General features: G+C 35.1%; 1 protein-coding gene across 6 annotated transcripts in view; it reads right to left on the reverse strand.

The window, feature by feature from the left end:
- Positions 1-2,240: 2,240 nt before the first annotated feature.
- The window catches only part of phactr2 (phosphatase and actin regulator 2), a 39,863-nt gene continuing 28,684 nt past the window's right edge, over positions 2,241-13,419 (reverse strand). For all 6 annotated transcript variants that reach the window (XM_084092558.1, XM_084092555.1, XM_084092554.1 and 3 more), the window contains 6 exons: positions 11,486-11,642; positions 11,227-11,282; positions 10,275-10,336; positions 8,126-8,263; positions 6,541-6,617; positions 2,241-3,499 (listed from right to left, as the gene is read on the reverse strand). In XM_084092558.1, coding sequence (XP_083948684.1) covers positions 3,484-3,499; positions 6,541-6,617; positions 8,126-8,263; positions 10,275-10,336; positions 11,227-11,282; positions 11,486-11,642 — 506 coding nt within the window. In that variant the 3' untranslated portion in view covers positions 2,241-3,483. The remainder of the gene's footprint in view (positions 3,500-6,540; positions 6,618-8,125; positions 8,264-10,274; positions 10,337-11,226; positions 11,283-11,485; positions 11,643-13,419) is intronic.

Here is a 13,419-nt window from a genome sequence, read left to right on the forward strand (position 1 = left end):
AATGTCCTTCAGTGGTTGGCGCTAACCTTGACAGCATGCGTTTAAGGACGTGGCTATTGCTACATTTAGTCAACCATAAAGCCATCATCTACATCCCTAATGGTAAAATCTCAAACAGCCATAACTTCCAGCGGAACGCCATTGAATATGAGCAGAGGAAGAACTGTCAGAACACTAGATAAGTCTTAAGTCAGTTTGTTATGTGCGCTAGAGCCTAAATGTGCTCATAGATTAAAGGTCATTTTGCTCCAGCAAATCAGTTATGCACAATTAATTTGAAAATCTGTCTGGCATGCTGCAATTCAATATAAGATCATAGAGGTTTACATTTAAAACATTTATTTTTCTGAGTACATAAGCATATCTATGATTAAACATGTGAGAACAGATGCCAGCACCATCTGATTAGAGGCACAAGCAACCGGAGAGGAAAAACAAGTTAAAACAAGCATGAAATCAAATGGAGTGCACTTGGCGCCAATGACGACAGCACTGGTCATGTCTAAAAGGGCTTGATGTGAAAGGTGTGACCAGCCGACATATACAATATTTGCTCTGTATGTGTATGGCAGTTTTTTTCCCATAAGAAATAGACTATTGCATATGTCATTTACTGCACTTTTATAATGCACACAGCTTCAAAGAAGGATGATTTGATGAGGGCAGGGGGGATCATTACAGATCCACAGTTAGAGCAAAAACATGCACAATACTCAATGCATTACTGTGTAGTGCGTCACTGGGAAACTCTTACGCACAAAGATTTCCTGGACAAAATCCAGTATTTACAATAGCAAGCGTCTGATTTATCACTTACAATAAAGACATGTTAATACAATCGTTTTGACTTAATATCGACAATCTAGCCACTGCAGGATAATGTCTCCTGCTGTAGGAATCTAACCAGTATATACATTAAAATGGCTATATTTATATGCCAGTGCCATTACAATAAAGTAGCTTATTTTAAAATGCATCTTCACATAAAAAGGTTTCACATACAGTACCTAGTAAGCCTTTCAGCTTGTCGAAGTATATAGATGTATGTTTAGAATAATTCAGTATGTACAGCATAAAATATCATGTAATTGCTTCTAAATTCTACAATATGAATTACAAAAGCTGTACAAATGACATGATCTCTACACTTAATAATCAAAGATTATAATGAAAGCTGCTTATTTTGCAAGGAATCCTCTTTTGTTTTACTAAAATGCTCCTGGATTTTACAGTTGACTGCACCATGAAATAAAACCAGATGTCCTTGTTTCCTTTCATTCACTGCACAAATATTTTGTAAAACAAATGCACTCATAATGTTTGGTTTCTCAGCCCATCATCTTCATTAAGCATAAAATAAGGAAATAGTGATCTGACATCAGTTAAATATAATATATATATATATTACTTTTTCATTATATATATATACTGTGTATACAATATATTATATATGTATGTATGTATGTATGTATATATATATCAAAGATCAGTTATTTCTATTACATCTAAATGGGCATTTTGTGTTAAAGTTAGTATGTGGTAAAAAAAAAAACCCCACCACATAATTCTCAAAAATGATTCCAGCACTGAAGACAATTTAATTAGAAAGAATGAAAATATGACCCTATAAGATCTACTGTAAGATTTGGCTTATGTTGGATACTGTTTTAAAACATGAAGATATACATACACACTTTAAATATGAATATATCTCTCACTACAATGTGAGAATTTCAAATGTGTACACTACACCAATATATACTCCAATAATCCATATGATCTTAAATGGTTCGATCATGAAATATTGATGAAATCTAGATAAATGTGATCTAAAATGGTGATTTTTAAATGCGATAGCTGTTCAACCAATATCTAACTAAATATAAACATTTAGGCCCGGTTTCACAGACAGGGCTTAGACTAAGCCAGGATTAGACCATAGATCAATTAGGACATTTAAGTAATTTTTATAAACATGCTTAGAAAAAAACATTACCGATGTGCATCTTAAAACTAAAAAGGCACTGATATATTTTTAAGATCAGTCAGTGCAAGTTTATTTCAGTGGAAACAGCTCAGACTTACATTTTAGTCTAGGACTAGTCTTAAGCCCTGTCTGTGAAACCAGGGGTTAGAATGTTAATACAAGTTAGTGAAAGCACACTAACTTGTATTAACATTCTAAATGTTTATATTTAGTGCCCTTTAAATGCTTCTCTGCGAAATAAATCAAGCCAATATACTGCAATATACTGTATTCACATATATCATACACAGACTGTACAATTGATTTGAAATAATTTAAAAGTTTCCCCAATTTCTAACAACATGAACAAAAAACAAAAACAAAAAAAGTTAAAAGATGGACATAAGTGAGCGTCCAGCAAATTCTGTATTTGACATACAATCAGATATTATATAAAGCACCAACATGTGCAATAATGCAATACTGACACATTCTATAATGGACTAAAATAATGGACTAGAAGCCCTTTCCAAGTCTGAGTTAAAACTATTGTTTTACTACATTATATTGCTTGCAAAATCTTGTTCGGCACCACTGTTCTTAATAAAACTCACCACATTTATGTACAACCTAAAAGCCAAATCAATGAGACACTACCTGGAATTTTAGGAAAACTGTCATAATGTTTAGGGGAAAGTAAAATGCAAGTTAAATAAACATGGATTGTGTCATAAACATATGATGATAGTCTATTCCTGAACAGCAGTTATATAGAAGATATGTTACAACATGACCACATGTATATCAAGTAATCAGACTTTTTTAAGGAAAAAACAACACTGTAAAGGCACAACATAAATCTGATTACATTCTATTATACTGAGGATGGTATTAATCTGGATACAGAGGAATAATGGCAGTAATAAACCTGGACATCACAATGGACCTCGATATCCATGTAATGTACACAGAACCAGATACATGAGTCTTATAAAATGTTTTTTCACATGCATGGATATTCATAGATATTACTGGACTCTGCATGAATACAGCAAGAAATATGTATTGTATACAACAACAACAACAAAAAGAATCCTCAGAGCTGCACGCATCAATAACGTAAGCCACTGTTGAGTCACTGCACGCGCTCAGTTTTACACTGTTGTGCTGAAGTGAACCTTTAGAAAATATCAGGGACACTTTAAATTAAAAGTGTAAGTCTTGTCCTTAGTGTGTGCAAAAAATGTTCCTGATTTGAAAGAAAACATTGCATTGCTTTATCTTGTTTGAAGGTCTCTCTCTCTCTCTCTCTCTCTCTTCGATTCAGTTCATAATTACATTCCAGGCCCATCTTTAGCCACGCTGTAGCCCCCTAGTGGCTGAAAGCAATAACCAAAGCGCATCCGGTGCCAGAGAAGAGCCGGCCGCCGCAGGGAGCCAGTCTGTTAGCCTCTCGGCAGGAAACGTGGCGAAGAGACAGGAAGAGAGAGCCAGCACCCCCTCCACCAGGCACCGCCTCAGGGCCGATGAAACCTGCCACAAAACAGAGACAGCAGACGCTAGTTTGGCAGACAGGACACATAACAGATCTGAGCAATATTTAGAGGAAGAGAGGCATCTACAGTGGAAAGAGCAGCTGATAGGGTCTTTTTATTAGCAGCAAGTCTATTAACACGGCACTTGACGAATAAAGAGTCCTGCCAGATACATACCGGAGGTGTCTAACACATCAGATCATGTAATTGTGCTTAGTTTATACATTTCCTGAACCCATTCAGGGTGATTTGCAAAAACAACTGTGATGATAGACATCATGTGACTTTTCGCTGTACTTCACGTTTACATTTTAAGAGACCTTAAGAGAAACTCTGTCAGCATTTACTCACTCTAATGTTGTTTCAAACCTGCATGACTTTCTTTCTTTTCTATATTTTGAAGAATGTTGACAGTCAAACCGTTTCAGTTCCCATTGACTTCCATTGTATTTTTTTGTCCATACAATGTAAGTCAATGGCAACTGAAACTGTTTGGTTATCAATATTCTTCAAAATATATTTTTGTGTTCAACAGAAGAAAAAAAATACATACAGGTTTGGAACATCATCAGAGTGAGTAAATGCCGTTTTAATTTTTTGGGTAAAATATCCCTTTAAAGGCACAGTATGTAATTTTTGCTGTGCCGCTAGAGGTCGCTTATTCAAAACAATAACAAAGGGTTAGCTTGATGATGCCGTGAACGAGTGTGGAATCATGGGAGTTGTCTTTACCTCCACAGCAGATGGAAAGCAATCCGACGGGACTCGTTATGTTCATGGTTGGGCTAATGTATTAAAGTTTTATTAACGTTACTGTGGTATGAAGTCGGGCGGACATTTTACGCTGCTGTTTTTATTATGCTTATGCTGCAGTCGGCTGCTGCCGCTCCTTTCACTTTATGCATATTTTATGATTAAAGGTGAGATTTTATGATTTTAACATCCGCCTCCTTCCCTGAACTTGAACATTGTTGGTTATGTTTGATCTAATGAAATACCCGCAAATACTGAATTACTACATACAGGTCTATTTTATTTTATGAATTAAAATTGTGGGGTAATGCAGTACAATCATACTAATATACATTTGAATGTGTTGAAAGTTATGTTGTAAAATTACTACAGTGGCTGGTAAGAGACCACATTGCAGTAAGCTAGATTAATATTAGAATATTGATAAAAGCTGGATGACTTGTGTTGCTAAATGCTATGCAGTTCATTTTAAAATATATTGTATGGAGGAGAAAATGCTGTATTACTGTTATTACAAATAAAGCTCTTTCTGATTATTCTATGTTGGCCATTTGACAAAATAGTGTTGTCTCTGAGGCATGGTATAAACATGTTACTTGCAGTAAATCAAGAAATCAATAGATTCAAACAGTGTTGGACTATATAACAATGATTAGTTTTCTGTCGACAAAGGTATCCAAACAGTTGCTCATCTGTCTAATAAAATACATAATATATCAAAGTGGTTTCTACAGAAGTAAAACCAGAAATCTAAGGGAACAAAGATATGACATCATTGACAGGTGACACAATGACAAAATCATACATTTTGTGCCTTTAAGAGGACCCTTTTCCTGTGGGAACAGCCACACTCTACCTCAGACAGATTGACAAACTCTGAGTGGTGGACTGAAGGTCAGTGAAAGGCTGATGTTCAATTATTATGAAAAAAAAAAAAAAAATACTGAACTTTCTGCTGACTATTCAATGCTTTATCTCCCACCACATCTTAAATTCCCATATTTACTGATTATGCAATTAAAGGGATAGTTCGGCCAAAAATGATATTAAACCCATGATTTACTCACCCTCGAGCCGTTCAAGATGCATATGTCAATCATTTTTCAGACGAACACATTTTCAGTTATTTTAGAAGATGTATTAGATCTTTCAGTGGTTATAATGTCAAGTTATGGGGTCCACCTCCTTCAAGTCCCAAAAATGTGCATGCATCCTTCACAAAAGTAATCCATCCGGCTCCAGGGGGATAAACGAAGGCCTTCTGAGGGTAATCCGTGCGGTTTTGTCGTAAAAATATACATATTTAAAACTTTATAAATGAAAATAACTGGCTTCCGGCAACGGTCAACGCGCGTTCACGGGAGATGGATGCCGGCATATGACGTAGGATGTAGCGTTTGATTTAGCTATACTTCGTTCTACGTCACGATGCTTCTTACGCTACGTCCTACGTCATACGCCGGCACCCATCTCCCGTGAACGCGCGTCGATTCCAGTTATTCATGGAATTATCAACTTTACGTGTGTTGTGCCTCGGCATTCGCAATCATAGATTCCACTTTTTGGAGGTATGACCAACATAAGAATTTTCACCGGAAAATGTCGTCTGAACAAGTAACATTTGTTAACACTTTTGTTCTGACCAACTAAGGGGAAAAAAAGCATAAATCGTGCTGATTAAATCTAACGATCGTTAATCATATCACGTCAAAACCGTGCAAATTATACTTTGTTCTCAAAATGTTAATGTTAACAATATCAGCATTGCGTGACTACGTTTAATGCCCTTCCGAAGTCTATCTCATTTTATAATGGGTGAATCTCCAGTTGTCACTGGTGATTGTCGTTTGAACCTTTCTGGATCCGCCATCAAATTGATAAGTTTAATTATATCAAGTGCTGTGAGAAAAGGCTATAAATCTCCACCTCCAACATCCTCACACGCAATATAGCCTACTAGCCGAGACTCCTCCTTTATGTCTACAGATGTGACGTAATGACGCACATTCCCGTGGAAATCCACCAGTACCACTGGAATTAAAAACACTATTACAAGCTTACCGTTTTGAATCGAGCTAAGGCAAGCAGATAGTTTTGAACACTGGCTGGTTATGTACTTGCTCAAAAATTTATTTTGGATAATTTTTAACTAAAAAAAGTTACGGACTGCAGCTTTAATGTCAATTACATAATTACAAAAACTGTATCAATGACAGTTGATTCACTGGACTATAGCCAATAACCTTTCATCCTCCTGATCAGGCTGCTAGTAGTACACAAACGTACCTGGTAAACTGTTTGCTTTCTTCGTGGACTTCCATTTCTTTGCTCTTAAATTCATTAAGTTCTTTACGTATAGCAGCCTGTGACAAGAAAAAAAAAAGCCATTAGTGACGATGTGATCAAAGTTGAAAACAGATGTGCTCCTCCTTATTTTTGTGGAGTAATACATATTTTCAGGATTCTATTGATGAATAGAAAGTTTAAAAGAACAACTTTTATTTAAAATAGAAATCTTTTGAAAAATTATAAATGTTTTTATTATGACTTCTGGTCAATTTAATGTGTCCTTGCTAAATAAAACTACTTTCTTTAAAAAAACAATAACAAAAAAAACAACTTTTGATCAGTTGTGTATTATAAAAAACTGCACTATTCACATTATAATTATACAATATGTTAATATACTGTTTTATGTTCAATCATGAAAAAACAGCTCTTTTCATTATAATGAACTATTGACCACACAAGTGATTGTGAATCACCATATTTTAAAGCACCAGTCACATGCCCAGTAGGTGGCATCAGTGACCATACAAAAGGCAAGAGCTCTTCTGATATTGATGCAATATTCTCCAACTTATACATGAGAGGACATTACTTATCTTTATCTTTAGGACCATCAACTGTATAATATAAACTATGCATTTAACAATATAGACAGGTAATAAACGTGTTAATAAATGTTTATCACTCATAAATCGTAATTAGTTGTATAGACCGAAAATGTGTGTCATTATTTACTTTGGAACACAAAATATTTTTTTTCTTCAAGTTTTTCCAGGTACATTTTGTCCATAAACTGACACAGTTAACAGAGACCAGGGGTCTATAAATCCATAAAACTTTGTGTTCAACAACAAATAGAGCAGATAACAGGTTTAGAATGACATGAGGGTAAATATTTTAATAATTTTCTTTCTTTTTTTTTCTTTTTTTTTGATTGAACCATTTCCATTTTGGGAGAACTATTAAAGCATTTGTGCTTTAAAATATGCAAAAATCATCTAAAAGATCTGTAACACTTTACAATAAGGTTTCTTTAGTTAACATTAGTTAACTACTTTAGTTATTAACATGAGCTAAGAATGAACTATTTCTATAACATTTATTTAAAAAATGACTAATACATTATTAAAATCAAAAGTTGTATTTTGTTAACATCAGTGCACTATGAACTAACATGAACAAACAATGAATGACATTAACAAAGATTTATAAATATTGCAACAAATGTATTGCTCATTGTTAGTTCATGTTAGTTAATACATTAACTAATGCTAACAAATGAGACTATTCTAAAGTGTCACCAAAAGATCTTTAAATCTACATAAATGAAAATTAAGCAAGAATGTATTCCCATAGTTAAAAGTAAAAAGTACTAAATTTAGTTTAACAATTAAAAAAAATTGTATTACCACCAAAACATTATCTACATTATTTGTTTAATCCTCGGGACAATTCTGTTATTTACAATGGGAAAAATGATGCTCCAACATTTGCCATGGTGCATGTGCATAAGTGTCTTCACAACTCTATGCAGCACAGCATGCACAATTTAAAGCAACAGTAAGAGAGAGGAATGGCTTACTTTGTCTGCAGGGGTCAACCTGGTCCAGGGCTTGTCAGCACGCCGATCATAGTCTTTTGCGTCTGTGACCTCCACATATTCATTGAACCGCAAAATTCTACGTGCCACGAGTTCTGCGACTGTGGGCCGGACGCTGAGCTATACAGACACAGAGCAATTCCTTTAGTCACCTTTTAATGTGTGTGTGGTCTCCTTCTATAGGAGTTAAACATGTTCCTTCTAGCCTACTGTAAGTAATTCCTTATGTGAGTGAAACAATGAATGGCAAACAAAATGCATCTTTGATAATGAAGCATGTGATGGAGGATGTGACTGACTTTACAAGTGAAAATATTTAGAAGTGGTTTCTATTCCTGCAGTCATGTGTCTACAAAGTACTGTTATTATTGCAGTTTCAGCCAGAACAGGTCAACTTTGAGGAAAATCTCTGTAAATGACTATTGAACTAATTTATTGATCAGTCCATTTAAATTCTCTGCCCGGATTCTCTCAATAACACAGGGCATTAGAAGCATACTAAATTAGGAGGGCCAAATTAAAATGGCCAGACCTCCAGACACTTCTGGCCACCACTTCTACAACACGTCAGGAATATAAATATCTTTCTCACTCCCCACAACACCTCACACATTACAATTAAGAGTTAGCTAGTGGGTTAATGACATGATCAAATTGACTCTTTAAGGCGAGTGTCTCATGTGTCGGCAGGCAAAAACAGATTTTTCATGCAGTGGTCAGTTTTGAGATTTTGGGCTAGTTTACTCCTTCAATATGTGTTCTTTCAAGCTGCTATCAAGAAAACGCTGAAAATATACATTAAGATGTTTATTTGATTACATTTTGTTTACTTGCGGCAGTAAGTTTCTCCCGAATTTACCAAGAAGTTATCATTCCAACGCGACACGCCGAGCTCCGTCTGTTTACTGAAGTCTGTCATGACCGGTATCGTTGTAAAGTCTCCTGCACAACGCTATGTAACCCAAATATGGGCATTTCCTTTCTATCAGTAACCAATCGTGAATGTCCAAAGGGGGATTTAAAGCTAATGACGAAATCTCATTTAGAGCTATTTAAAACTTTAAATGCCATTTTCTCAAAATGAGTTTTTTGTCATTGTCCAGTACAAACATCTCAGCCTATGTAGCACCTATATACACCAAACTTTCCAGTTATACACTTAGCAGATTCTGAAGATATTTTCAGAGGGATCTGTTAATAAATCATTCCTGGCCTGATTTATGTGACATTTTAATAAAAAAAATATGGCGCAAATCGATTTTTTAAGGCTATGGACAGTATATTTTGATTTCCTAGGTAATGAAAGCATATGAATTATTATTATTTTTTTCATCTTGTGTGTAAACAAAATGAAAAAATAATTTTGCACCTGGCTTTATCATATGTTCAGATCTATCTACCGAAAATATATGCAAAACCGGGCATATTTAATTAGATAATGCCTAATTTGCATAATTAAACATACAAATTTCAAAAACTTGTAATTCATTTTTTTTATATACTTGTGTAAGTAATCAGCTGAGGAAGTTTCATGGTGATATCTATTATTTTAAAATTTCACCCTATTCACCTGTAGTGTCTCACCTTAATCTATTTTCATAACATCTTAACTTATTAAATAAAAAATTCAAGTACAAGCCATTTAGTCAAGTTGATTAGTTCAAGTCCTGTTTTTAAAAAGTGATGCATTATTGAGATACTAGGCAATTTTTTTTAACTTCCTTGTAAGGCCAGCAGGTGGTGCAATGTCCCACAATGATGTCACATTAATGATTTTGATTAATGACGATTCATAACTTCATGGAGCATTATGCTAAAGTAACAGGTTGTGTGTTATTTGAAATTAGAGCAACACATTACATTTATACCTGTAATCTTTCAATATCTGACATCTAATTTCCATGGAGGCTCATTTCTGCCACATAAAAAAAAAATCATACATTTATTTCAAATAAATTGAAATGATGACAAACTAATTCATAAAATGGTCAGTTATAAACTTATCTCATAATTATTATTTACCAAAGCATTATTTTATTTCTTATGTAGCAGAAATCCATACATTCCTGATAGATTGAACAAATGATGAGAATTTGACTCAAGAAAACTAGTCGATTGCAGAAGGTTGTACCTTTCGGGACAGTCTTCTTTTAATCTCCTGCTTGGCCTCTTGTTCTTCTTCCTCATTTTTCTCTAAAGGGATATAAGAAAGATTTTGTTAGTTTTTATCTTATCCAATGACCGATATTTGCTCTGAAGTTTAAATATTAAATATTATTTGACAATTATTGCAAAACAGAGAACTTTCCATTTTAGCACAACCAAGGTCATTCAAGACTAAACAACATGTATCCGGTCAATGTTGATTTTTAGTCCTCCTTGTCAGTAAGTGATCAGAGTACAGTGAAAACCAGCTAGGCTTAACAGTAAATAATGGTCTAGAATGAAAGCATGCTCACTGATGAGTCCAAAAATATGTTTGTGTAACACTGGCCAAAAATACTGAATATGCCATGGGACCATGAGCATTACTTAAGGATTCTTTATCTATCCTACGCTGACCGATTGCTTTAAATGGTCCGTAAATCCTTTTTTTTTTTTAAATTAACCTAACAATTCGAAGTGTTAGTTTACTCATATAATATCTTCAGTTACCAATATCTTTTTAAAAATAATGTAGCTTACTTTTACTTCAGGAAACAATACTGACTGATTTATACATTACAACTCCAGAATTGGGACATTCCCTTTACAGGATATTTGCAGCCAAGATGAATTATATCTCAGGTAAGCAGTGAGCTTCAGGCAACTCTTTGATTAAATGTTTACACCTCCCTGTTTGTCGCCATAGAGCTTACGGCTTGTTTGAGCTTCATCACATTCCTAGTCTTCATCAATTACATCACACGAAACAAAGGCAAAATGACACAGGGACTGAGACACATAGAGATGCCCGTAACTCAATGAATGTGTCTCCAACATCAGATGCAGTAATAAGCAACAACAAACATTGGAGCCCAGGGCATCCCAAACAAAGCAACTGTCTACAAACTACGTAAATGAGATGGTGACAGGAGACATACGCTTCAGAATATTTCGCTGCTCGAGCTCTTCTGTGGTGGGCCTTTGACTCAGCCGTCTATGGGTGGAAGAAAACAAGAGTCAGTTTGTGAGGAACCACAGAGACTATTGATGAATCTTTAGCTTGTGTTTTGTAAAGAAATTCATAGGTGCCCAAAATAAGTGTATCCAAACTTTTGAATGATAGTACATTGATTATAATAAATTGGCAACGTTAGTATCCAATATATTAACAGTAGAGATCAGGATGGTTTAATGTACCTCACTAGTTTACAGCCGATCTGCTGCCACAGCTCCTGTCGCTGCATCTCTGAGGTCCGCGGGAGAATGTTCTTCTCTTCTAGCTCCTTCATGCTGGGCCTGTTACCAAGTTTGATAGCAAGTGTGTCCCTGCGTCGAATTTTGATGGCAAGGGAGCCTATTAAAAAGAAAAATAGGGATGCATGATAGTATATTGGTAGCATATTTGTTATTGATCATAGTTGTTGTTTTTGAATGTATCATTATAGGTTGATTGGATATATATTGTACATAACGATTCAGATATTCAATTGTGACTTGGACTGTAATTTCATTTTTACAATTAGATTACCATTGCTGTCATCTAACACTCACTTGGTTCGATTGCCTGGTCTGAATCTGAGTTCGATTGCTCCCCCTCCCCCCGCGGGATTTCGTTCACATTATATTATTTGGGTCCCTTTATATGCGGACTAGGGTACGGTTCACGGGTGTGCACAGAGTTCGGAAAACAGCGTTCATCAACGCCGAACTCTGACATTAATCGAACCCAGGTCGCACTAAAAGTGCTAGTGTGAAAGCACTTTAAAGTTACCATGAAATCAAAATTGACCATTCTTTTTTTTTTATATATATATATATAGAAAAATGCAGTATTTATTATAAAATATCTTGTCGGAATACACAAAAGGGAAGAAAATCATGCCGACTTTAAAAGTTTATCTTTAAAAACGCTGAAATTAGTAAGAACTAGTGCAAAATGCCCGTGCAAAATCAGTTTTTGTGTGTGTTTTTAGTAATTGTTGGTTTGGTGCCCGTGAAAGAGACTGAACGCATTGAATTCAGGGAGCAGGCTAGGTTACTACAAATGATGGCTGTGAATAAACTATAATATTCAGAAGTAAACAGTGTAGCTGACTGAGTGTTTATGTATACCACAACCTTCTAAGTGCTAGTGCAAAATGCCCGTGCAAAATCAGTTTTTGAGTGTGTTTTTAGTAATTGTTGGTTTGGTGTGTTTGAGTGCTCATTGTTACAATTACACAGCAAAAGTTCAGTGACATTTTTATTTGTGCATGGTAGAAAGCACACAGTGAACTCCGAGAAAACGCTATGCTTGAGGAAACAGTTTGTGAATAGGCTACTACAAATGATGCCCGTGAAAGAGACTGTGAACACATTGAAAAGGATATGTTTAGTTGGTGAATAACATAGGCTACTATTACACAGCAGCGATAACGTTAAGCGCACCAGAATGAAATATAATATTCAGAAGTAAACAGCATAGCTGACTTACAGATTCAGTTTACATCCACAAATGAATAAGCGCATCGATTCAGGGAGCAGTGCAAAGTGCCCGTGCAAAATCAGTTTTTGTGAGCAGCTGATCGCCGTCAAAAAAGGTCAGGAGATATTAGCGATGGCTGATTTCAACAGTTTCAATATGATAAAAAATAACTTTTAGATTGATTCAATGGATTAACTGCATTTTGAAAAGTGTCATGAATTTATTGCATTTTTGGGAAAAAATAATCAGTTTTTATAAAAAATCTTTGAAAATCAAAATCTGGATTTGAATTGTTTATGTTATTATAACCTAAAGATGCTATGTGAAAGTTTAAAACAGAAAATATGGTTTTCATCGTGTTTATATCAGAATGTTTATTTTTAAACCACAACCTTCTTGGAGCTTCTTTGAATGATACAACCCTCTAATGTCAGAATGTTTATTTTTAAACCACAACCTTCTAAGTGCTTCTTTTACTGATATTTTTAACGATATCTTTAGCATTTCTCATCCAAACAACGTCAAACTTGGCACTGCACTTACTCGTGCCCGTAGCGAGACACCTGTCGAGTTTGAAATCAATCGGACTAACGGTTCGAGAGATATGCGAAGAACAGACATACACACACACACACACACACACACACAGACAGACAGACAGACGTTT

The sequence above is a fragment of the Abramis brama genome (genome assembly GCF_963993115.1).
Source record: "Abramis brama genome assembly, chromosome: 19".
In the NCBI taxonomy this organism is placed as follows: Eukaryota; Metazoa; Chordata; class Actinopteri; order Cypriniformes; family Leuciscidae; genus Abramis; species Abramis brama.